Source organism: Vespula vulgaris, chromosome 8, assembly GCF_905475345.1.
Source record: "Vespula vulgaris chromosome 8, iyVesVulg1.1, whole genome shotgun sequence".
Lineage (NCBI taxonomy): Eukaryota > Metazoa > Arthropoda > Insecta > Hymenoptera > Vespidae > Vespula > Vespula vulgaris.
This window is the reverse complement of record NC_066593.1, coordinates 3,636,013-3,662,510: the sequence shown is the minus strand read 5'-3', so window position 1 is coordinate 3,662,510 and position 26,498 is coordinate 3,636,013. Positions and strand designations below refer to the sequence as shown.

The 26,498-nt window shown below is 31.2% G+C and overlaps 6 protein-coding genes across 6 annotated transcripts in view; 4 read left to right on the top strand and 2 right to left on the bottom strand.

Annotated features, from left to right (window-relative positions):
* The window catches only part of LOC127065797 (outer dynein arm-docking complex subunit 4-like), a 30,309-nt gene extending 24,901 nt beyond the window's left edge, over positions 1–5,408 (bottom strand). Inside the window, exons 1-3 of the mRNA XM_050998653.1 lie at positions 5,176–5,408; positions 4,447–4,710; positions 2,753–3,521 (exon numbers count right to left, since the gene is read on the bottom strand). Coding sequence (XP_050854610.1) covers positions 2,753–3,521; positions 4,447–4,710; positions 5,176–5,408 — 1,266 coding nt within the window. The remainder of the gene's footprint in view (positions 1–2,752; positions 3,522–4,446; positions 4,711–5,175) is intronic.
* Positions 1–14,248, top strand: part of LOC127065768 (uncharacterized) — an 82,750-nt gene extending 68,502 nt beyond the window's left edge. The window contains exons 3-5 of the mRNA XM_050998597.1: positions 11,267–11,509; positions 12,067–12,878; positions 12,975–14,248. Coding sequence (XP_050854554.1) covers positions 11,342–11,509; positions 12,067–12,878; positions 12,975–13,491 — 1,497 coding nt within the window. The 5' untranslated portion in view covers positions 11,267–11,341 and the 3' untranslated portion in view covers positions 13,492–14,248. The remainder of the gene's footprint in view (positions 1–11,266; positions 11,510–12,066; positions 12,879–12,974) is intronic.
* LOC127065796 (uncharacterized) lies at positions 5,994–6,988 on the bottom strand (the record flags this gene model as incomplete). The annotated part of the gene is made up of 2 exons (XM_050998651.1): positions 5,994–6,517; positions 6,632–6,988. Coding segments are annotated over 2 exons (717 nt in total), but the record flags the coding sequence as incomplete, so codon positions are not given.
* Positions 14,249–18,766: 4,518 nt separating the features above from the next.
* LOC127065771 (solute carrier family 52, riboflavin transporter, member 3-A-like) lies at positions 18,767–20,683 on the top strand. Its single transcript, XM_050998600.1, has 3 exons — positions 18,767–19,204; positions 19,298–19,519; positions 19,606–20,683. The coding sequence occupies exons 2-3, from the start codon at positions 19,308–19,310 to the stop codon at positions 20,681–20,683; spliced, it is 1,290 nt and encodes a 429-aa protein (XP_050854557.1). The 5' UTR covers positions 18,767–19,204; positions 19,298–19,307.
* Positions 20,684–21,499: 816 nt separating this feature from the next.
* LOC127065770 (solute carrier family 52, riboflavin transporter, member 3-A-like) lies at positions 21,500–23,420 on the top strand. The gene has a single exon (XM_050998599.1). It carries the CDS (start codon positions 21,508–21,510, stop codon positions 22,864–22,866), a length of 1,359 nt encoding a protein of 452 aa, XP_050854556.1. The 5' UTR covers positions 21,500–21,507; the 3' UTR covers positions 22,867–23,420.
* Positions 23,421–23,669: 249 nt separating this feature from the next.
* On the top strand, positions 23,670–26,469 carry LOC127065772 (F-box/WD repeat-containing protein 9-like). The gene is made up of 7 exons (XM_050998601.1): positions 23,670–24,057; positions 24,150–24,309; positions 24,741–24,883; positions 24,975–25,204; positions 25,514–25,763; positions 25,844–26,119; positions 26,180–26,469. The coding sequence occupies exons 1-7, from the start codon at positions 23,968–23,970 to the stop codon at positions 26,255–26,257; spliced, it is 1,227 nt and encodes a 408-aa protein (XP_050854558.1). The 5' UTR covers positions 23,670–23,967; the 3' UTR covers positions 26,258–26,469.
* Positions 26,470–26,498: the final 29 nt, after the last annotated feature.

Here is a 26,498-nt window from a genome sequence, read left to right as displayed (position 1 = left end):
AGATATTACTTTGTCAAAGATTATGTGTTAGGTGATAGCTGAAAGACACTTCTATTTTTTATAATATCGGAAAGAAACTTGATTGTTGGTATCGTTAATCTTCAATAATGTCATGTAACTTTTAAATCACACGCTTATACAATATATACATCTGTCATATTTTATTCAAGCTTCGTTTCTTTCTTTCGTCATAAAATCAATTGCTATTTTATATCTGAAGGGTAATTAAATATAAATTACATTACCATACAGTTTAAAATAATAGTAACATAAGTAGTTAAAAAAATAGTAAACGTAATAATAATAATAATATTTAATTGTAGTTTACTATAGTACAGCGTGATAAAACTTATAACATAGCATATAGATATAACTATAATTAATAAAAATGCTATGAAAATTTCACGATATATAATTCATTTATTTTTTCTTAGACAAGAGAAAAAAAATGAATTCATAAAGGACCAACGTATTAATTTCATCGTATTATTTCGTCAATAAGTAATTCATCGTTGGACATAAAGCTCGTGAAACATTTTCAAACGTTTAATTACATAGGTTTTTTGTCTTTTTTTTTTTGTTTTCTTTAGAAAAAGGGTAAACAGAAAAACTTGAAAAGATTGTGCGTCAATATGTTTTACACAAGAGATAATATTATACGTTCCGATCGTATCACAGGTTCACGTGTGAAAGGCAAAGATAAATTTTTTGAAAAATAAAAATCTCTCTGGCACTCGTACAATTTTCACTTTGGATTACGATTCATCGTGCAACCGTAGAGAGAGAGAACTGAATATTCATTTCATTTTAGCCGATTTCATTTTTCCTAGGAAACGCATTTCACCGTGCCTCAAAAAATTCCTACGCTAAATTTACCATTCGATAGAATTTTCTACATGATTAAATACGTACGATTAGTATTTGTTCAATTATCTTAATTTTTTCTCGATAATTAACAAGAAAATGAAAGAAGAAAAAAAAAGGAAAAGAGAAAAAAAGAAGAACAAAAGAAACTACAGAAAATATTTGCATTCTTCCGAATAATTAAATTATTGATATTTATAATACACGTAGATACATGTAAATAAAAAATAATTGTTCGAACAAATAAATAAATCGATTCTATTCGCTCGATTAATTCGTACGACTCACTGCTTAATTTATCACAATCGACACGCTATAGGCGTACCAATGAGGATATATCATCTGCGAGATCGCAAACCTTCGTAAATTCGGGGACGCTTGATGTGGAATTTAATCGGTGACAATGACGGTGCAATTAGTGCGATTGGAATCGTCAATGGAAGAATATCGTTCGGGGTTTAACTCGTGTGGTGGATTAGGCTTTGGAATAATAAGTAATCACATTGATAATGGCATTTTAGATAATATATATATATATATATGTATATTAAATTATTACATTTATATAAATAATAATTTATAATTATTATGAATACAGGACACACGTCTATTATATTATATTTATTTTCGATAAGGAAAATAAAAAAAAAAGGTTGTAAAATTAAAAGAAAAAATGTATGAAGTCGAATTGAAAAATGAATTTGGAAATGTAATATGATTGTTCGATAAAAGTTTATTTAAACAATATTTATCTCATTTAATCGAGGAGAAAAAAAAAGGAAGAAAAAAGAGGAGATTGAAATATGAATTTGGAAGTAATGATGATTTTGTGAAGTTTATAAAATCTTTTTGTCAAATAATCGTTTCCTCGTGGCGGACATTAACGTTTGTTTCTAAGAGAGGAACGACCAGTTAAGTCACTGCGCATCCTTCCTCTTGTAATCGAATCACCGACATCATTTCTCCTTCCATCCTCGCGAGAGTTCCTACGCCGAAATTCCGAATCCGTTTTATCGATCGTCGTCCTCGTCCTCGTCGTCGTCGTTGTAGCCATCGTCGTTGTAGTCGTCGTTGTCGTTGTCGTTGTCGCTGTCGTTGTCGTCGTTGTCATTGTCGTTGAGGTTGGCTCTTGAACGATTTTTTTTTGGATTTTCTCGATGGAGCGAACTTCCTCTTTCGACATGGACAAAGCGACACGAATGATCTCTATCATTTTCTCTGGGTCCTCCGTTATTTCCTCTTCAACTACTTTTCCTTCCTCTTTTCTCTTCTTTTTTCGAAGCATCTGACCGGATTCATCGATCGACTCGGGCCCCACCTTTAACTCCATTTTATCGACCTCTTTCAGCATATAGCGACCGTCCATCTGAAAGTCTTCATTATCAAAAGTACATTTCTTTGACGATTCCTTTACGTTATCCTTTCCACTCTTCTTCCTTTTCATTTCCACTTTGTTATGCTTAGACTTTTTATCGATAACATAGGTAGCATTGGTTAGCTCACTCTTCAAGGATGTCGTACTATTCGTCAGTTTTATCCCAGCAATCGAAGTATTTTCAAGATCCGATCGATCGTTCTTCCCGCTTCGAAATGTCGTGGATGTAGAACTTGCGATTATTTTCTCGCTTTCTTCTTGTTCTTGTTCTTCTTGTTCTTGTCCTTGTTCTTCTTCTTCTTCTTCTTCTTCTTCTTCCTCTTCTTCTTCTTCCACTTCTTCTTCCTCTTCTTCTTCCTCTTCTTCTTCTTCCAATTTTCGAGATGAGGAACATAAAGAAAACGTCTCATTTTCCACCGTTAAACTGTCTCTAGATATTTCTTCTTCCTCTTCGTCCTCTTCCTCCTCTTCTTGCTCTTCTTCTTCTCCCTTCTCCTCCTCCTCCTCCTGCACCTCCGAACCAAAGGTAATTCTTCTTAAGAGACGTGTCAAATCGGTGATAAGATTTTGAATGTAAGAGAGCGTCGGCGTGTCACCTTCCTCCTCGCTGATCCTAGCGCAAATCCTCAATTCCTCCAAGGCCTCAGCAAATCTACCAAGTTTCACCAAGGTCTGAGCTTTAAGGAGTTTACCGTGAAGGATCCATTTATTCGAGCCGATATCTTCAGCGATTTCCAAGGTTTGGTTGCCCATATTAAAAGCTTTCACAAATTTTCCAGTTTCCAAATAACATCGGCCAATCTCATGATGAATCCAAGCACGTAAAATCGGTTCCTTCAGATTTTTCGATAAATGTTCCCAGGCACGAGCTGCGGCTTCCAAATGATCGAAACTTAAATGTACCTTGCCCAAGGTTAAAAGCGATTGCGAAATTAAAACCGAATCGTTACTTATTTTCGCTAGGTATACCATTTTAGCGACATTGTTCACAGCTCTATCGTGTCTACCAAGCATTACGTGGGTCAAGGCCAAGTAACGATGAGCTTCAACTTCGTATTTTTTAGGCTCTCCAATTCCTGAGGAAACCGCCAATAATTCTTTCGCGTATTGAAAAGATGCTTTCACGTTGCCTGAATGAAATGCCATTTCTAATTTCTTCAATGTCGTATCAGCTACGTTCCTCAATCGATTTAGCATAGCGTTTGATCGCGTTAGATGTAACTTTGAGAAACTCGATGTCGTTGATGATCTATTCCAAAGATTTTTGTGCTCGTCGAAGTAACTAAATAGAAAGGATAATCTTCTGATTTATTTAAAGTCCTTTCGTAAGAATTGTACTTTATCGTAGTTTTATGTGTACAACTATACAGATACACGATCAAAGTTTATAACTTATAGCAATGAAATATTAACGCGTTTACTGTCAATCCGTCGTTGCATAGATTATTATGCACCATCTGATACCTTCGATAAATATCTTAAAAAGAATATTCACAAAGGATATTTACTGTTACGTTCGACATGAATCTCATTATCCTCGATACTTCTTAGAAAATTTATGAGATTTAAGAGATTGAAAAAATACGAAAGTAGTTAACTTTAAAATTAATTTTCTATTCTCTTCTTATTCTTTTTGTTTTTTGTTTTTTTTTGTTTTTTTTTCAATAAGTTTCCATTCTATTATTATAAAGTTCGTTTATTCTTTGCAATAAATATAGTCAGTTTCATAAAAATTATTCATTAGTGATTCTCATGACAGTAAACGCGTCCATATAAAAACTTTTTATTGCTTGAAAGGAGTAATAAAAGATGAACAATAAGAAAAAACATTTCAATATCTCATATTTATAATAAACAACATGTCGATGTTTTTTACTAATTATTAATATTATTTCTTTACTAATACCAATAATATACTATTCGTTATAGTAATTTATAGTAAATAGCAATTCAATATTTCACGTACTACATATTACTATATCTTGAAAAATATATTTCACAAAATCGTCTTTGCTTACTCGCCAATGTTCTTTCACTTCTCTTTTTCTTTTACTTTTTATTTCGATATATTAAATATTGAAAATTGCCGTATTATTTATTTTTTTATTTGAAATATTTGTCTCCATTTGTGATAAGCATAAGAGAGAATATTAAACGAGATAGTTACGTTGATGAATACGCAGAAAGGCAAAGCTTGCAGATATTACCTGAGGACTTCGTTCACGGACGAGAAATCTGGAGATTCTCTAAGTACATTAGCAGCTTTAATGGCAGCCACTTCAGGGCAAAGTGCGATCGTCAGTTCTGATTCAGGTTTCGTTTTTGACAGGAACTTTCTCAAACGTTTCGGTGGATTTTGCCATGAGCTTATCATAGTTGCCGTTCGTCTTGCCGCTGTACTGTGACTACTATCGTGAGGGCAAACTTTTGCGGCTCTATGGTACAACACTAATGCAGTCTCATAATCTCCTCTGTAATTATAATCATCAATTATTTCATTAATTTGATTTTTAAATCGTTTCAATATGTTGTTCGCACAACATTAATTCATTTGCTTTATCTGATAACATTTCATTATATCATTTAAAACACCGATGAGATACGGGTATCATTACGAACATTTCCATGAATGGTAATATCGATTAATTGAAATGTTTTTTTATTGGAATGGAAAATATCTATTATACGAGTGTGATGTAATATCCCATACGGTGTAACAGTATACCGCGAGCTAAAAAAAATAAAGTTAGAGGAACATCGCTCTAAATAGGATAAAAATCAAATTATTATTATCATGCTTATAACTTTGAGAAAATATTTACTTGGTATTTTCATCCTACACTGTCATGTACTTTTCCTTTTTTTTTTTTTTTAACGTTGATACATCGACACAACGTAATATAACTTTTAAAAATACGATAAGCATTATTACATACTTTTGATATAATTGATCAGCTTCGTAATGTAATGCCTGAGCAAATCGTCGATCGTTTCCTATTGAATTCGTGGCTGTAGAATTTGTTTTTTTCATATTACGTGCACGATTAACTGCGCGTTCGACCGCCTTTCTTGTTTCCTCGATGTTACCAAATTCGTCTTTAATCTCATTGTTAGTCAGTATAGTTGCGGATCTCGCTTTCGAGTCACTTCGTATCAACGTCGACGTCATCTTAAATTTCCGTTATCACGTTGAGAGAAAGAGAACTTTCATGCTAGATACAAGTTAGAAGTGAAGATTAACAAGCTTAAACCTTAGACACAACCTAGAAACGTTTTCGTCATCGATAAAATAATCTTAAACGTTAGAGAAAGTCTTTTGTTTAATCCGTTTATTAGCAGGAAAATTTTTCAATTGGCGAATGAATTACGTATGTTAATCTACAAAATCTATTTCGATTAAATGAATTAGAAAATGAAGAATTTTAATGTCCACCTACGTCGAACTTCGTAACTTATTATAAGGTAACCCTTTATAATAATGTTTTTATTATGCAATATCATATTTTCATTAGAATAAGTTATGTTTAATGAGCAACGCAAATGATTTATTTATTATTTAACTCATTCTTTCGATTAATAGATTAATAAAAAAAATCATTTTCTCTTGATAGGCACTTTTCTCACAAACACTTTATTTACAAATATATATATATATATCATGTGACCTTTACAGAATAAAGTCAGACTATATATATATAAGTGTATGTATGTATATATATATATATACACACACGCGCACGCGACACACGCACAACAAACACATATATATATACCTATACATATATGAGAAACTCGAAGAATCAGAACAGTTGAAAGCAAACAAGCGAACAATAGGAGAGTTTCGTATAGATACATAGCACCAAAATCCAATTTTAGTATATCACAGTGTATATATCTCTTGCCAAGTGATGCCGAGGCTCATTCGTAATTTTCTAAATCGATGAAACCAGGTCTCTTCTTCACCGGAGCGTATTGAGCAAGCAAAGCTTGCGTCGCTTTCTTTTCAGGATCCTTCGGAGGACACGGCAATATCGTATTCCGTCTACAGGGTAACTTGAACTTACGGTCGATTGGCTTACAACCAGGCATTACAGAAAGCCTCCGTTTCGCTGGTACTACTTCCATACTACGAAAAAGAAAATCCACGTCGTTCTTCAATTCCTCTGGCATCAATTCGAGTATAAGCCGTTGTCTAGTGGCTATACCATCCGTGGTTATCATCAATCTTTCAAAATCGACCTCGTCGATAATATTAAGAGCACGATAGTAAAAATCTACCTATTGATTTAAAAACTTTTCATTAACAATGTACAATTACATACTTAACACTTATCAAATGAAAAAGATTCAAACGAGAAAAATAATGTTAATACGTATGTATACGTATATTACCAGATAATCGATGCCAAGCTTTTTAGCACTGGCTATCGCCATAGCAGCAGCCTCCTTCGCTTCGTTTCGATTGTTTTGACAGATCTCGATTAACATCGTCATATGAGTGGCATTTAATATCCATTGTTCGCTCTTAGCTTCGACAGCAGAGTCACGTGCCTTCTTAGCATAATATCGTGCAAGATCGAAACGAAAAATCTCGATGAGAAATTTAGAAAAATCGTGAAATAGCCAAGTTAATTCCAAGGGTTCCGACGCTACAGACAATCGTCGGCGAAACGTTTTAAGAGAATGTTTCTGTGTACAAATCTTGACCCACGCTACTTCTCTTTCACGTGGTAATTTTGTTGTGCCTACTCGTAAATGACGCTTCAGATATCTCAACTTCGTTTCTTCGTCATTTAGACGCATCAAATCTCTAGTTTCAATATATGCCCACGCTATCATTTTATAAAGAGTATTCAGACATTTCTGCTTTAACGGGAACATGTTGTTCGAGTAGGAATCGAATTTGTCTTTTATACGTTCGACGTATCTAAAATAGCGTAGGAGGAAGTTGATCAATGAGGAAAAATATGTGATAAAAGTAATTTTATTTTAATTGTACTCCTTGGAGAATACCGTATAACACGGGAAATAAGTTTACTGTCTATAAGAGGTACATAAGTTAGACAGATATGGATTATAGATATATAATATATAGATTCAAAATTATATATATATATATATATATATATATATATATATATATATATTATAAAAGTTGTAACTTTATTATAAATAATTTCTAATTTCTAGTTATTCTTAAACTTTTTCTTTATAACCGGAAGTTATGATCGAAAAAAAAAGAAGTTAATTTTTTCTAATACTGAAATTATTAAAAGATTAAACAATTGTAAATTATATATTAATGATTTTTTCTTTTCTCCTTTTTTCTTTTTAAATACTTGACTGCAATCTTTTCGATATGATTGAAAAGTTAGTCGATAGTCATCAAATATATATTTACTGCGTATCTTATTATACGAACCCTTTTTTACTGTGTTATATGAACCCTTTTTTACTACATTGTAGGAACACAATTCACACTTTTGGTGTCATGTTATATGAATCTATATTATACGAAACCGTGTTATACGGGGATCTATTGTATTTCATTGAGTATTTCTCAATTGTTCTGGAACAATATGCAAGATGTTCCATCAAACTTAATCATTTGAATTCTTATCGATCATGTCTGACGTAACACTGCATCTTTATCGTATCGGTCGTGTCTCACGTACAAAGTGACAAGACTGAACAAATAAAATCATACTGATTACCAGATGTGTACGTACTTGCTTTAAAGTTTCAATAGTCAATCAAGAAATAGCAATATGTGGAATAATATTTTAAATAATATTTTACTCCTCCAAAAAAGAAATAAATAATGTACTTGAATATATATATATATATATATATATATATATATATATATATGTATGTATATGTATACATAATTTAAAAAAAAAAATAAACGATAGTTCGAATGATTTCTTTTTTGGAATAAAATAAGATTAAGTATAAAAAAAAATATACTGAAGAAATTGAAAAACGAATTTGGAGAGTTCTTAAAAAATGAAAGAATAGAATTTTAGACGAAACGTAATTAATAACAAAATTATATATAATTTTCGTCCAAATATGATCTTTAATAAACCGTGTTTTATAACAAAAAATAAAATATACGAAATAAAAAAAAAATGTAATCTTAAAAATAAAAAGAAAAAAATATATATATACATTAGAAAGAAATTAAAATTTTGTTAAAACAGTTATACCTGAAAAATAGAGTATAATCTCTTTGCATTCTCATGGCATGTAAGGTTCGTAATAAAAAATCTGCAAGTATGATGATATTATATCTCTTTATTCTCTTCTCATTTTTAATCATCATTTTGTGACCAATCGTTCTTGCGTTTCTAGCGAAGAACATTAAATACATTGGCGAAGTCATTCGCGTGATATTCAAACGTAACTTCGTCCTTTGTAAGCTTTCCTGTATCAAAAGTTGCAAGGTCCTCGACGAATCTTTGTTTGGTGATTCTAAAGTTTGTTTGTCTTCGAGCAATCCTTCACGAAACTCTTTGTCAATAGCTACACGATTTAAATAAATCTTGTATAGCATATTTTGTATCTTTGTCTTGTACATTTCTTCTTTAGCAACTGGATCGTTCACCTTGAACTTTGATTGATCCTCATCAATTCCTAATCATCGTCGATAAGTCGATTATTTATAGTCCATCAACTTGGTTTCTTGCTTATTCATTTTTTGACGCTTAATATTATCATATCGAGATTTTGATCTTTTATTTCTTTGCATTGTATATCGAAATTTTTAATATTTTATATGTAAATAAACAATATCATATTATATATTATATATATATATTTATATACATAATATATATGTAGTATTTGTTTTGCTATAGTAAATCTATAGTAATCTAATCGAAATTAGTAAATTTCTGTAGTAATGTTGAAATTTTCAATAAAATATATTAAACCTGTTGTGTGAAATATTAATATTTTTCATTGAAAATTTCTGCATCACTTATTAACCAACCCAATAATTATATAACTAATTTAATAATTACATAATATCTTTGACCTTTTATTTAAAAAAAAAAAAAGAAAAAATGAAAATATGAACAACAAAAAGATTCAAATGATGACTTGAATTGGTAAAATCGAATATGTAAATTTAGAATTCAGATTAAAGTCTTTCATTCTTGTAGCTCCTCTTACCTTCGAATTCGTCTGATTCCACTGTAAGACTCTCGATCAATACTTCGCGATACTCTTGCAACTTTTTGATCCACGGTAAAAGACGTTTCAGAGCGTCTGGTACAGTGTTCCGACCGACACAAGTTTCTATTGCTTCATTGGCTTGATAGATGCACAATTCGAAGGGCATCCTACGTTGTCGGAAACCATTGTAAGCATGAATCAAACTATAGCAAAATTCGCCTATTCGATAAAGCGTACCCACTCTCATTTCTTGTACCTTATAATTATTAGGATCTGCAAAGTATTCATGATAAGCAAGTAATTTTTTTTCTCATAATTATTATTACTACCAATATTATATGTGTCTCATATCTAGATATATAATTTCTATGTATATGTATATATTTATATATTTTTTTTTATTCATAATTATAATTTTATATATAAATATATTCCTTATAGATATATATGTATGTGAGTTATACCTAATTCCATGCATTTCTCAGCAGTATCAACAGCGATACTGTATCTGCAAAAATTGAACTGAGCTTTACAAAGACCAAGAAGCAACCTTACATCTTTATCGTCGACGGCCGATTTTATTGCTTTTTGAAAATAAGTAATGGCCTTATCATATTTCTCTATCGTAGTAAAACGACGAGCCCATTCTCGATAAAGAATCTTCTCCCGAAATATTTCAGGCTGGCTATCCTTTTTCTCTTTGCGCATACCCATAGATCGCGCCATTTTCTAAAACATTTAAAAACACATCGGTATCTGTACTACAAAGAATTTCTTCGATCATTAAAACATAACCGAAACTACTAACCTATTTTTTAACTGTATTCCAAAAAGAAACAAAAAGATAGACAGAGAGAGAGACAAAGAGAAACAGAGACAAAAAGAGAAAAAAGAGAAAGAGAGAGAAAGAGAGTCCAATAAAAGTAAAATTTTACTGATCAATTTTAATGTTAACAATTTTTTTATCTATATGTATATATATATATCCTTTTTTATTATTTACATTTTTCTAAAATTACTGTAATTTTGTTCATTAACCCATGTGACGTCGTCTGAAGGTCAATGATAAGTGACAGATAGCTCTAATCGATTCGAAACGAACGCATGTATCGTTCAAACGATATATATGTGTGTGCGTGTGTATGTATGTATGTATGTATGTGTGTATGTATTTATGTATATAAACGCTTTCTATTCGACATTTCATTTCAATTCTAAAATTATATAAATGTCTTGGAGATTTGGAAACGTAGAGAAATCTGAAAGATAAAGGCTGTATGTAGATATATCGCTTTTATTATTCGAACCAAAAATAATCCTTCGCAATACGTGGCAATTAATACCACAAAGGGGTAGTCCGCGAAACGTGGGAATACTTTTCAAAATGAAATCGGATTAAATCTCTGAGGAGCGAAGAGGTGTGGGTGGGATAGGAGGGAGCTTTTAAAGTGAATTTGAACTTTGTTAAGCAGTCCTTACATTTCAAGTATTCCACGATATTTCGCACTGGAAATAGATGCTTTCAAAGGTCATTCATATAATTTACTTTTTCTTGTTTCCTTTTTTTCCTTCTTTTTTATTTCTCGTTTCATTTATATCCACATGAATGAAAGAACATATCTTCCGTATAAAAGCATTCGTCCTTCGTATTCAAGATTTAGATCATTTTTACATTGACTACTTTGAAGGATACGTTCATCAGGAGTTACATTTATTATACGTGTTATTCGCGTTTTAAAAGAAAGAGAGAGAAAGAGAGAGAGATAGAATTAAAGAAAAGAAAAGAAAAAGAAACATTTTCGGTATTAAAAATAGATTCTGTATGCTATATTCTTTTTGTTACAGCAAAAAAAAACACAGTAATATTTTCTGCGATAACCTTGAAGGAGTTACTCAAAGTGGAATCATCGAGATGCGGTGATGGCTCTACTTTACAGATTCGTGCAACTGCCAGATCGCAGCGGCACACGGGTTTTTTCATTTGTCGTCACCCGAAGTGTCGTACGCGATCCAGAAAGAGACGTTACCAGCAAGGAACTCGTTTGTGGTTTCCAAAGATGGGCAGTAGCCTTTTCACGGGGAGACAAGGTAAATACATATGATCAGTATATTAAATGTTATATTTGAAACAAAATTCTATAGAAATAATATATAATTTAATAAAATAATAATTGATTAATGGTGTGATGATAATGAGAAATATGTTCATATATGAAATAAGTTCAAAATATGGATATAAAAAACATGTCCAAAATACAAAAGCAAGTTTTCAAATTCCTTTCGTAACACCGTATAGAGTCGCGACACTGCGTCGTAGAATGTGCAATGACCTACAAAAATTTTGCTTATCTTTATATTCTTCGTCGAGTATCTACCTACTTGCAAATTAACTACTCTTTTATCACTTCCCTTATTAAATATAAAAATTTATATTCCGTATTACCATATTTGGATATTGTTTTATTCACCAATACACTCTCACAAGCTTGCGTCATAACATTCTTTACTTCCAGTGTAACATTCTCTCATTCTAAAACATATTCTAGATAAATTCGATCGGATAGACAATTTGTAATCATCCTCAAAAACATATACTATACAAATTTGATCGGACAAATAATTTCTAACTTGTTCTCTTGTCTCAGGTATTAGGCGTATATCTAGTATGGCGAGGTGCATCACGAAATCTTCGGGTTTACGTCGACTTTACGTTCACTCTGTTGAACCGGGAACACTTCTCGATGAACGAGGGTTTCTCAGGGAAACGAGTTAAATTCACGTACGAATTACCAGCCCAGGGAAATCGCAACTATATACCAGTATCAGACCTTTACACTCGCAACTTTGCTGACACGAATGGCGAATTTCAGTTGGAATTGTCAATGGCGAACGTACGTACGGTATACATGACAGAAGTTAGAATGCCAACCGGAGTCTTCTCGACGGGTCAACCAAAGTCGAATAAACTTGAGACCGATTGCTTTACATTTGGTGGTTTTGATTGGAGCGTCGTTATCTATCCTTATGGGAATAAAGAAGCAGAGGGTTGCCGGGGTCAGGAAAATCGCGTGAGCGTTTATTTGATGAGACTCACGGGATTCGATCATCGGTGCAGAGTAAGATACAGCGTGGCATTGGGCGAAGGTGATCGTAGAATCGACTCTGGCCAAATAGAAGATCTCTCAAATGCTGAAGGTTACGGTTTTGGATGGCATCCAAGAGTTAGATGGTCAGAAATCGCTCACAAAGGCGTTCTTCGAGTCTCTCTTGAAATGGTCGAAGCAAGAACGATCTGCGAGGTAGCTGTACAAGCTCTTGGTCCACCTGCTTTGTCTCCTACTCCTTGCTACGATCGTGACAAGCAAGCTTGGGTTGTACGAGCTGATCTTCATTCGGAAACGGTTAGACTCCACCTGATCTATAAAGATATCAATCATGTACCACGAAATCATCTGAGGTAAATTTGATTTCATACGTTTCTATTTATGTATCAAGCAAAAGGTTCTCGTTTATTTTTTAACTTATCAAAACATACGTTCTCCTATTTTTCCAGATACGTAAATTGGTCAGCTTATTTATTAAGAGGCGATGAACCTGATACGGTTGCAATCGGTCTACCAGGTGCACCCTTCAGCCGTTATTACGCTCAAGAATCCGTTGACGAAGGTATCATTATGGAAACGAATTTAGACACGAACGAGATCAAGGACAATCACTGTCCATTCCTTACGGATAAGAAACAATTAAGGATTAGATTGGAATGGAACGAGAGCCACTTGCTCTTTCAAGCGACTTATCACAAATACGACGACGTCTGCCGTATTCACAATCAACAAATGAGACGCGAGATAGCATCTCTACAAGCTGAAAACTATAGCCTCGAAAGACAACTCTTTAGCTATCAGAAGAGTCTCGCTTTTGCACAAGCTCAACAACAACAACATCAACAACAACAACAACAACAACAGCAACAACATCAACAACAACAGCAACAACAGAGTCAAACACGGCATACCAGCCATCAAGCTCATCTCGAGAGATCAACATCCACTGATACCGAATACGCCTGACAAGTGGATCTCGCTAATGAAACGGCGAGTGGTGGCTGTAGACGTCAGTTACCGGTCATTCAAGAAAATGATCGCCGGGTTCATCAGAATCTTGTACGAATGATGGATCGTCGATTGAGTAACGTCCAATTGCAGCAACATCTTTACGAGGTTGAACATCAGTCTCAGTTAAGGAATAACAGCGAATCGCCAAGGCAGAGCGTCGATCGTACCGATGAACACCGACGTAGTATCATTCAACAGCCAAAGAGATCGAGCATCGGTCGTTCGGACAGTACATCCGATCGTGGAACCGATCTTTATCAAGCTTATTATTTGGGTTACGTCGGACAAACAGCTCATAAGCGACGTAGAACCACTTTGTGGGAAACTCTTACGGGATTAGTTTGTTCCTTGGGTGCTTTAGCCACTAGGGCTGCAAAGATGGCTGCTAGACGTGGAGATCCTCTTTGAAAAAAGCAATGAGATATTTTCGAGTCGTCTACGTATACATATATATATATATATATATATATATATATATATATATATGTGATATGAAAACGATCGAATGAACTCGTATCGATCTTGAATAAGAGTTCAAGAGTTGTCGAAAGAAAAAGTTAAAGATTCACGAGAATTTATGATTTTATGAGATAAAGATCGGATGATCGAATTGTATGTTCGGAGTTACACAATGTGAAACACGTAGTAGAATTAAAGAAAAAAAAAAAAGAGAAAAAAAAGAAAACAAAAAGAGGGAAACGCGCCAGCAGCAGCAGCAGCAGCAGCAGCAACAGAACGTAGAATAAAGTAAAAGCGCCTCCCCGTGTTTACACGCTACATATACACAAGATACAACTCTATCTACTTGTCAATTTACTAAAGATGAAAAAAAAGTAACCTATTTTCCTCTAAAGACTTTTTTCACCTATTGTGTATGTATGTACGTACGTATGTCGCTGTGCGAGGACAACAAAAGAACACAATTGTCAAAGTAATATTATATTATATGAAACACTTATTAATACATACATACGTTGTACTTATATATACCGTTGTATACGTTTGGGATGGATTAAACGCTAAAAAGAGAACAGTATCAAATGTACGATCATAGGGAAACGAAAAAACGAAGAACGTTGAATTATAAGGAAATAAGAAAATAATAAATACAGAAAATTGAACTTTCGATCAGGGTAAACGAGAAGGATCATCAAAAACGTACGCCATCAAAATTATAATTCCAATGCGATCCGTTTATTATTATTATTATTTATTATTTATTATTATTATTATTATTATTATTATTATTATTATTATTATTATTATTATTATTATTATTATTATTATTATTATTATTATTATTATTATTATTATTATTATTATTATTATTATTATTATTATTATTATTATTATTATTATTATTATTATTAATCGACATTGGTTCCGAAAAGTAGTTGCACATATGTATGAAACACACACGACAGGATAACATGTTATCACACATGTTTCTTTTCGATGAAAAAATAAAAAAATGGAAAAAGAGATTTCGAGATAATCGATCTCATGGCCATTAACCTATCGTACGCGATCGAAGTATTTAAATGGAACAAAAAAAAAGAAAAAAAAGAAAAAAAAAGAAAAAACGAAAAAAAAGAAAGAAAAAAAACAGAGAAAAAAAAACTAAAAAAAACACAGAAAAAAAACAAAATAAAAGAGAAAAGAAGAAAAAATACGAAGAACTTATTTTTCGAAAGCTCGCACATTTCTCTATCGCGTGACCATGCGTAAAAGAAAGAAAGAAAGAAAAAAAAATAAGGAAGAAAGAAAGAAAAAAAGAAAGAACAATTTCAACGAGATTATTATTAAATGCTATCCTTGTGTCTTGTGTCGCATGTTCGTTACCTAATTTTGCTATATGTCACCTTCTAACCCAATCTCAACCACCCTCCCTCACTCCCATGAGTATATTCTAGAAATGTTCTAAATATTAAAGCAAATCTCGAAATGCGATTCGATTAAGCGATGCGAGCGCGTAACACATTTGATGCTCGCGATAATACATACATATGTGTGATTTTCCTTCTCTCTGATTTGCTCGTGCGTAGTCGAACGACGGAAACCGTTTGGCGTGTCTAATCAAAATTTGATCTCGTCTGCGGTGAACGACGCAAAGCAAAATGCATTTGATGTGTCCAACCCGTACTCCGTTGTTTCGCTCAATCAAAAGCGAATTTCTATGTCGAAGCCACACTATTTACCATTCTATTTCGTGTTTAAATGTATATACGCGGACGAATAAATTCTCAATTTTCTTCTCTGTATCCTCGACGACTTTTCTAACTTAATACTTTCTTCTAGATTCTTCTTTCGGATCCTAAAAGAAAAAAAAAAAAGAAAAAAGAAAAAGACAAAAAAAATGGCTTTCCAAAACGATCTTTTTCTAATCTGTGGCAAAATGTATAACATTTCTAATCGCGCCCCGTTAATAATCTTTCTCATCCTCTTCTATCGCGTTCTGTTCGTATTATTAAAAAGAAAAAAAAAAAGTAAAGAAAGACAAAAAAAAAGAAAAAAAGGAGAAAAGTCCAAAAAAAAAACAAAAAAAAACAGCAAACGAACAAAAAAATAAAACACCGTTTCTTTTTAAACGTCTCTGATACACATGATACAATCAAACTTAACATCCTTCTCTACCTCTCCACTCACCCACACACATACATATACATACATATACATATATACTCGTACATGTGCGAACGACGTGTTACGTACTTAAGTTCGTGTATGTATATATTATCTACCGTCAACAGAATGAATATATGAGTAATAACAAACCATCGCAGCATAGAAATAACACATACGATCAATGATACAATGTCATCTTCCGCCAACAAATATGTTTTACACGTATGTTCTATGTTCTCTATAGAAAAATACAGGACCATGTTAAATCGTCGTATTTCATGTGACTAAAACCCCGCGTTGGGTGTTTAGCATTTATCAATCCATGAAATATCCATGAAATATATTCACCTCACCGAAATCGTTTGAACGTACCGTCACGGAAAAGAACTAGCACTACTACTATCGCATACCAATTTAACAAGAAAAAAATTTCTATCGTGCTAATTAACTTTTAACATTTAATAATGTTTTCCTTCTTTTTTTTTTATTTTTATTTTTTCTTTCTTCTTTCTTTTCTTCTTTCTCAAAACAATCATTTCTGAGAGCGACCAGATTGTTTCGTTTGTAAAATCTCTCTCTTGTTATCACCACGAGCGAAACGAATCGTTGACAATAAAAGTTCGATTTCGTCCAAAAAAAAAATTCTCCTTTTTCAATGTTCTCTGTATCGGTACTTTCAAACATGGTCCAATCCAATTGTAATCGTTACAGATCTCGGTTAGGATATAATATATACATATATATATATTGTACCAAACGCATCCTTCTCTGAATTATCGGAGCGTGTACACTTTGTATATACGTTTATTACAGACAAATTAGAAGGGTGAAAGAAAGAGAAAAAGAGAGAGAGAGAGAGGGAGAGAGAGAGAGAGAGAGAGAGAGAGAGAGAGAGAAAAGTTTTGATGTAATGGAAATGTTAAGGAAGTTGAAAGAAAAGATAAAAGAAAGATAATATTGCGATGCTTCGTTGGATAATCTTCATGTTTGAGTCAAGGAATCTTTCTTTCCATATTTTTTTTTGAAAATAGATAACCTTGTAGAATGTTGTTCGTATATAATGACACTACAAACGTATTCATTTCCTTAACATTATCTTCAATTACCGTCGTAAAAAGTATCAATTAATTTACATGAAAAATAACTGTCTATCGTATTAACAATGCAAAGTTTTTTATTTAGATGTAACTGTTTGAGTAAAAGTCATACGAAAAATATTAATATAAATGATATGAATAATATAACAATTTCTCTTTAATAAATTTCGGTAGATATTTAATAGATAATTTTTAATAGAGGAAGCTGCAACAGTAGCTACAAATATATAATATAATTTCAAATTTTTCTTTTTCTTTTTTTTTTTTTTAGTTTCAGATATGAACACAAAATTTTTTTTTGCTAGTAAAACAAACAATAGTTAAACGTAACAATGATATAGATACGCGATCGAAGACTCCTTGAAACAATATTGAAGATTCGAATTAATCTCCGCTAGATGAGAATCAAGTTTTTTTTTGGAAATATGATGATAAAGGACTGATGAAGTATTCGCACGTTAAAGAACTAAACAACCTACAGAAACTCGACAAAATATAGGAGAGATTTCCTAAATTTTTCCTACAACACTTGAAGATTTTAAAAAAGCTTTGTCGTTCGTATTTACTTATACTCACATTTCTGAAGCATCTTTTTTCTTTATACAAAATATACTTATATTGCCCTCTTTTTCAGTAAATTCTCAGGAATTTCCTAAATCTACGAGAATGATCTTTGTAAACGTGTACACCGTCGTTCCCCAAGTGATAACGTTGTCGTTCGTTTTGCTTTTTTCCTTTTATTAAATAAAAGAACATTAAACAAAAATTTATATCTGTCTATATACCGCGCCGATAAAGCGCAATAAAGATTATAAAATCGATATAGAGAGAAAGAGTATGATGATTTTAACGTGGCAACTAATAATGATCTATCTTGTACAAAATTAATACGATATAATTACAGTAAACAAGTCTAACGCAAAGCTTATTAACAATTGTTTAAAAACATGAAAATATCGATTGAATTATTATAACGATGATTAATATTCATAAGAACATAATATAAGAAAACAACGAACGACGACGATATTCAAACTCAGTACGAGGAAGCTTCTATCTCTATTATATTCTCTACCATTTCTTTACAGCCTATCGTTACCAGAACTCTTTTCAATTAAGATGTATGTTCGTACTTTTAAGCACTATGTATAGCACCTTTGCTACCTTTTTTCGTGTGTTGCGCTGTAAAATCCGTACATACCAACACACTCTCTCAACAGTTTTGAGACATATACTAATGTACTTAAACCATCTGTGAGTCTGCCTCGTCTTTTATAAAATTCTTGCTATATTCAACTGTATTTTTGTTCTTTAATCTCCTTTGTCATAAGTATTACATTGTCTTATAAAAAATTTAATTCAAGATACGTCAGGCTTGATACTCGTATATTTATTTCGATTAATTTCTAAAAAACAAACCGTATCTCCTTTCAATATCCGCCATTATGGATACGGTGGGAATTGATGGTGGGGCGCGCATGCGCAGAATATTGTAAGTACACGCGAGTAGTGGCTCGTGGCAGTCGTGTCATAGACTTTGTAGTGTGCGGTGAGTGACGTTGAGGTTATAATAAATTTCAATTAAATTCTCATTAAAGAAAAGTTATTTTACTTCGTTCGAAGATTTATAATGTTTATATTGAATATCGAAGATTCGTAAAACGTATTATTTGAAATCAAAGTATTTATTTATATTAAATTATATTAAGCGATATGTATTTTATTTGTCAACGTTTTGTCAACGAATTATTCGTATATACTTTACTATATTTTCCGAAGAACGGAAGATTGTTCTGAAAATTCAATATTATAATTTCATATTATAAAAGGAATATCAGTGATTCAATCGAAACATTATTTAAATCATTAAGAACATAATACGACATCAGTGAATTATCTTTTATAAAAAATTTCGAAGAATCGTTTGTACGCTGGACGAAATATAAGTGAGTTTCCAAGTTGTTAATTATTAAAAAGATGATACTGCTTGATTAAAAGGGTGATGAGATTTTAACCAAATTTTGATTTTACTTTTTAAGAAGTTGCAAGATGTTAACCAAAAAATTAAGTAATAGAAGAATAGTGGTTGACATTCTTGTTTTATTTTTTGGTATTGGTGCATGGATCGGTATAAATGGTATTTATGTGCAATTACCCCTTTTGATAAATAATGCACCAGAAGGATGGAATTTACCAGCCCATATGGTAATGCTGGTACAGTTTGCTAACTTGGGGCCAATTCTATATACGTTATATATTAAGTAAGCATATTTAAAATTAAATAAGGTTATATAAGGATTTTACAATAATATTTTTTATCTGATAAATGTTAATGATTCCATTTCAGGTATACTGCATGGGCATATGATAAACTAATCATATATGGAATGTTAATAGCAGCTGTACTATCTACTTTTATATTGGCCTTCCTTTATAACAAAACATCAGTAATATTTGGAAATGTACATTCAACGAGTCTTCTGTCTCTGATGTTTGTAACAGCTATTGTTGGATGTACGAGTTCTGTTCTTTTCATGCCTTATATGAGGAATTATCGTGAAATTTATCTGGTGTCCTATCTTGTAGGAGAAGGTCTTAGTGGTTTTATACCTAGTATTGTAGCTTTGATTCAGGGTGTTGGCGGAAATCCTGAATGTAAAAATGTTACTAAAGCAGGATCATCTGATTTAAAGTTTGAACCTTTCTATCCAGATCCCAGTTTTTCTACACAGACATTTTTTATTTTCATCTGTGCGTTATTATTTTTGAGTTTCCTCTCTTTTCTTGGCTTAAATAAATTGCCAGTGGCTATTGGCGAAAGAGTTAAACTTCCATCAAGCATGGAAACACTGCCAACAGATACTAAAGCTCCACCAAGTTACAAAACAAATTCAGGCTGGACAATGTCCAAACATATATATTATTATTTGTTAACTATGATGGCACTTGCTTGTTTTCTTGGTCATGGTACTCTTCCTAGTATTCAGTCTTATTCTTGTTTACCTTATGGAAATGTAGGTTATCACTTAACAGTAACGTTAGCTTCAATGGCTGGTCCATTAGCAATGTGTTTAGGTTTTATTATAAAGTCTCCAAAAATCAGTCTTCTTAGTGGACTTATGGGATTAGTTATTATTCTATCCTGTTTTGTTTTATTTTTAGCTGTGAAATCACCTAATCCACCTTTACAGCATACATGGATAGGTGAAATGTTAGTTGTAGTTTCATGGATATTAGTTAATGGTTTAATAGGATTTATAAAAATGGGTATTACCACTTTATTCAGACCAGACCCAGGTAGAGGTTTATATTATACTGGAGTTGCTACACAAATTGGTTCTCTGATAGGTGCAATAATAACATTTGTGTTAGTTAATCATGTGAAAATCTTTCATTCGTATTCACCCTGTGATGCTATGCATTAACACTTCTTAAAATTATATAAATAGTTTTCACGCTTTATGTGATATTTCTACTAGTAGTACTTAATCAACTATTACAACTACTTACAATATCTTTCAGATTTGAAAAAGAAAACAACAATAAATGCCTGTCAAGTGCAGCTAGTCGGTTAAGTAAATAGACATGATTCAGATCATATAGTGACAATTATTTAAAATAAATAAATAATATATTCATGTGCAAAATTTTTTTTTATTTTAGTAGATGTGTACAGCTGGCCTTGTACGTTATCTACATGAAATACAGAATATAAAATTATCTATGAAATATTTAAAGATTCTCTATAGCATATCTCGAGTAAAATTAATGTTGACTTAGGGATAACATTATCATATTCAAATTTTTGCTATGTGACTCGTATGTCTGTCAGATAAAACCGGTTTTATCTGATAAATCTAAATGATTAAGTTGATCAAACTATGGAAATGAACTCATTTAACCATTTTATTTGCTTGCATACGATCAATCAAGTGAAATTCAGTAAGTAATTATTCTATGAGATATTTTGAATACAATATAGTGACTTCTATATATTGCATTTATATAAATATTTTTTTATATATATTAAACACACAAATTAAGAAATCAAAGACGTCGCGGTAATATTTTAAAAAACAAATACATGTCCTTTTACATATGAAATTATTTTGCAATATTAACTATAGATTCTTTTTTCATTGATACATTATTTATAATTAATCTGTGTAGGCATTGTTAATCGCAAACAAAGGATAACTTGCATCCAAATTGGGCCAAGATTTCTACATATTCATAGAAATTCATCAAAATGGCAACGATTAACCTCAAAGGATATTTAAAAAATAGATCCGGCATTATGCATTTACTCGTCGTTTTGTTTGGTATATCTGCTTGGATAGGTGTTAATGGAATTTTTGTTCAATTACCAATACTTGTTCATTATTCTCCTGAAGGTTCAGCTTTACCAACTTATATAGTAATAGTAATACAAATGGCAAATGTGGGACCAATTATATATATGCTTTTACAACAAATGCAATTTAAAATAAATGAATTTTTATTTATATTAGGAATTCTTACTATAGGAAATATTTCTATGGCACTTTTAATATTTTTTTATAACAAAACTGTTGTTATATCAAATTCAGAATATAGTTTAGCTTTATTTGTTTTAACATTTTTTACGGCACTTGTTGGATGTTTCAGTTCTGTTCTATTTATGCCTTATCTTCGTAATTTTAATGAAACATATATGATATCATATTTTATTGGAGAAGGATTAAGCGGTGTGTTACCAAGTTTAGTTGCATTGATTCAAAATATCGGAGGAAATAAAAACTATGTCACAAACAGTACCATTACATCAAAAGAAATAATCCCTGACTTGAGATTCACTCCATTATATTACTTTTTATTTATCTTTCTTGTTTTACTCCTATCTCTTATTGCATTCATTATATTACAATATTCTTCATTTAAAGATATCAAAAAGAATTATGAAGAGAATAAAAATAGCCAGGATAAGATACAAGTTACACATCATAATATTAATGATAAATCTATTTCTACTTCCAATAATTTATATTTAGAAAATGACCAGACAGATAAACATTATTTATCAAATGACAAAAGAAAAAAAGCAAGATGTCTTAAAACAGATTACAAAATGTCATTTTATCAAAAATTGTACTTACTTATTTTAATGAGTTTGCTTTGTTTCTTTGGTAATGGATTTTTACCAAGCATACAATCATATTCTTCTTTACCATATGGAAATATAACGTATCAATTATCTGTTACTTTAACACAATTTGCAAATCCAATTGCATGTTTTATAACATTTTGGATTATATCATCAAATTTAAATATTATTCATGCTTTATCTACAATAATATTTATACTTTGTAGTTATGTTACATATATAGCACTGATGTCTCCTTTTGTACCACTAAAAGAATCTAAAATGGGTGTAATAATTATATTGATATCATGGACTATTCTTATAGGATTCATTTCTTATGTAAAACTTGTTATTATATCAATATTTAGACAGATACAAAAAGAAAATATTCTTTTTTATGTTGGCATTATTATGCAGGCAGGTTCTGCAAGTGGAGCAATTATTTCATTTGTTTTAATCAATTTCACTAATTTTTTCCAAACATAAAGAAAAAACACACGTTTTTGTTTTAATAATTAATACATACACAGACACATATATATATGCATTCATGCTCTCCTTCTATCAAAGTCTCAAATTATTTATCATTTTTATATTTTATGTCTAGACGTATCAAACAAATAAAGACAATAAAAAAATTAAAGTAACTAAAATATATGATAAAAAAATATTGAACAATGATATTGTTAATGTATTAAAAGAAAGAAATTCGCGACGTGTTTATAGTGACATAGTTTATATGCGCAGAGTTTAAATGTAATCGACAAATTCAAATAATTCAATATTTAGCGCGCTTAATTAACGTGTCATTCTGTACATCATCCAGGCAAACACATAAATATTTTATGCAACAGACATAAACGCATAAAGTCGTAAACCCCATAAAATTAATGTCGTTTACATTAGATTTATTTAATCGTCGACGATTAGACATGTATGTGAAATGTTTAGGCTAATGTTTACAAGAATTAGAAGAATTTATATATCGTGTTATTAAATTTAGAATATTGTTTATTTGAAATATAATTTTATGACAATATTATGGTTTTAATTATTTTTATTAATAAATTAGCTTACGCCTATGTGATTATTTTTTTTCTTATTGTTTTATTTTATTTTATTTTATTCTCTTATTTCTTTATTCTTTCTTTTTTTTTTTTTTTTTTTTAATAAATAAAATTTTATCGAAATAAAAAAAAATTCAATGATACCATCTAACCTTATACGTTTATTATTTTTTCATTAATCAATACTAAAATAATAAATATTATTAGAAGTAAAAGTTATGTTCGTTTCGTAATTTGAATTTTTTAATATTGTAAGTTGTCAGCCCTGCTTTAAGTTTCACAAACTCAAAAGAAAGCGTTATGCTATGATTGAATGAGTCATGCGCACCTATAGAAGGTGAAAAGGTGTATAGAGAACACAAGTAATAACAATACTACGAGTGTTAAAAAGATCTGCATACTTTTTTTTTTGATGATCTCTTTTATTCGAAAATACTTTGTATAAATATATATAAAATATTGAATATGTTCGTATAAGATTTGTTTAAAATAACGATTGACTTAGACATTCCACGTTAAGATGTGCGATGAAGAAGCAAGCCTTGAACAGAACGAAGATGATCAATCTGACAAAGAACAATCCATTTCATTATTGCATCTTCCAATAGAGGTTTGACAAATATTACAATAAATATATCAGTGTATGTGTATGTTTCGTTATTAACTTTTATTTATTCTTTTTTTTTTTTGTTTGTTTTTTAGATATTTCTACACGTCTGCTCATTCCTAGATGCGGAAACATTGATGCACAATTTGAGTTTAGTTTGTAAACAGTTTTACCAAATACTGAACGATAATTCATTCTGGAAAATGAGAATTAGCCAAATATTTCCAAATACTGGTTATCCGATTTTGCCTCCTGGTTAGCTCAAATTGATAGCACCTTGTGCCTTGCACGACCAAAATCATTCTGTAAATAAATAAAACACCATCTATTACTCTATAAAATAAAAAAATTAACAATGTTAACTATTGCAGCTTTTAATATAATAAGATAAAAATCATTAAAAAAAAAATAATTTACGACATGCTTATATATAACAAATCCGTATTTATTAAAATTTTATTAACTGGTTGCTTCTAATATTATTGTAAATCATGTTTTTTTTTTTTCTGTAATTTTAATTAACCAACGACTTTGTAATTTTGCACATTGAACTATTCTTACAAGAATATTGCATTATAAATATTTTATGTTTATTCTCTATTCGATTCTGTTTACAGATTAATAATATGTGCCAAATCCTTAAAAATTTATAATACTGTTTGTCAAAGTGACATATGTAATTTCAGCTGAGGACGATGAACTGTTTTGGAAGTTATCGTGTGTAGCGATTGAGAAACAAACTTCATTATGGAAAAACGAAAATTCAATGGAGAAGTTATCTCTTACCAATGTGCAATACAGTACTATAGATGGCCTGCTATTAATGCATGTTAGTAATAAATAAAATTACATTTTTTTGTATGCAATTATATAAATAGTGTCATAAGTAATAAGTAATTATATAATTTCTTTATACAAAGGATGGAAAAATTTGTATATCGGGAGCAAGGGATCGATCTTTAGTGTGTTGGAGCCTTCCCATTGAGGAAAGTGATCATGTGCAACGTACTTGTATAGATTTTGCTCATAATGGATGGATATGGGATTTAACAGCCATAGATAATATGGTCTATAGCTGTAGTTGGGATCAAAATGTCAAGGCTTGGACCCTCACTCCTACTGGCCTTGTCCACTTCAAAACTTATAAGATGTATATGACAACCAAGCTGGTCATTTCTACTGCTCTCATAATGGAAAGGCTGAGCGAGGAAGGCATGAGATTCTTTTTCATAAAATAGTTACATGATAAAATACTCCAATATGGAATTATGGTATTATGGAAACTTTTTCTACAGGCTCTATATCATAAATTTCTTTAACTACAAAGTCCCAAAAGAAATAAAACATGTATTTAAAACATTGGGATGCTCTCGCTCGCTCTGCCAATCGAGATTGTGAAAACATATATTTTATTTTTAATCTATTAAATATTTAAGCAAATATTTTTCATTTTTTGTAGGATCGTTACAGGTGCTCTGCTTTGCATAGCTTCATGCCCAGACTTAGCTCTCTTCGCTACAGGTTCATTCTGCAAAACAGTATTGGTATTTGATTCAAGGTCAGGATATAGTCCTATAGCAAGATATCAACCGCATCAGAGAGCCGTCATTCGACTCGCAATGAGTTCAAATTATATTTTATCTGCCAGTGAAGATAAAACAGTTTCAATATGGGATCAAAGAGCTGGAAAAATTATGAAAACAGTCACAGTAATATTTCTCTTCTCAATTCCTTTTATATCTTCATTATAGCATTATCTTCTAGAGATGCATGCAGTGATCTGTTTTAGATCTCGAAAGAATCATTCCCTATGAGTATGTCTATGCAAAAAGATTTGGTATATGTTGGCGATAGCAACGCGAAATTACATGTGTTAGATTTAAAGAGAGAGTTCGAGCCTATAAAATGTTACGATACTGAACATAAGAAAGGAATAACCGGTGTTCATTTTACTCCTGGATGTGTGATTACAAGTTCCATGGACAAAACTGTGAGAATTTCAAGTCCAACTGATCCACCTCAAAATCTTACCACTCTAACTTGTGGCTATGGAGAGATAGCTAGTGTATGTATATAGAAGTGCGTATTTAAGCAAATAATATAATTTATTTTCATTGTTTTACAGATAGATTATTTGAACGATGTCCTTGCTGTATCTGGTACCGAAGGAATAGAAATTTGGAGACCTCGTGCAAGAACATGATGTTCATGAGTCTTACTATACATATTATTGCTAATAACATTTACATTTTGATATTCAATCTACACTCTTACAAGGAATTATATAAATCAAGTATATATTATGATTTAATAAAGGCTTTGCTCTATATAAGTTTGCTAGGCATAAGAACAAAATATTTTCTGTTATAATTCGAAATTCAGTAAATATTATTTTCATTTAATATTTAATTTGAATTTATTCGATATCAATTATTATTATTATT

Coding starts and splice junctions, on each gene's coding strand:
- LOC127065770 (XM_050998599.1), top strand. CDS start 21,508: ATGGCAACGATTAACCTCAAAGGATATTTAAAAAATAGATCCGGCATT.
- LOC127065772 (XM_050998601.1), top strand. CDS start 23,968: ATGTGCGATGAAGAAGCAAGCCTTGAACAGAACGAAGATGATCAATCT. Junction 24,884..24,974: donor ATGGCCTGCTATTAATGCAT/GTTAGTAATAAA, acceptor CTTTATACAAAG/GATGGAAAAATTTGTATATC. Junction 26,120..26,179: donor GCTATGGAGAGATAGCTAGT/GTATGTATATAG, acceptor ATTGTTTTACAG/ATAGATTATTTGAACGATGT.
- LOC127065771 (XM_050998600.1), top strand. CDS start 19,308: ATGTTAACCAAAAAATTAAGTAATAGAAGAATAGTGGTTGACATTCTT. Junction 19,520..19,605: donor CTATATACGTTATATATTAA/GTAAGCATATTT, acceptor ATTCCATTTCAG/GTATACTGCATGGGCATATG.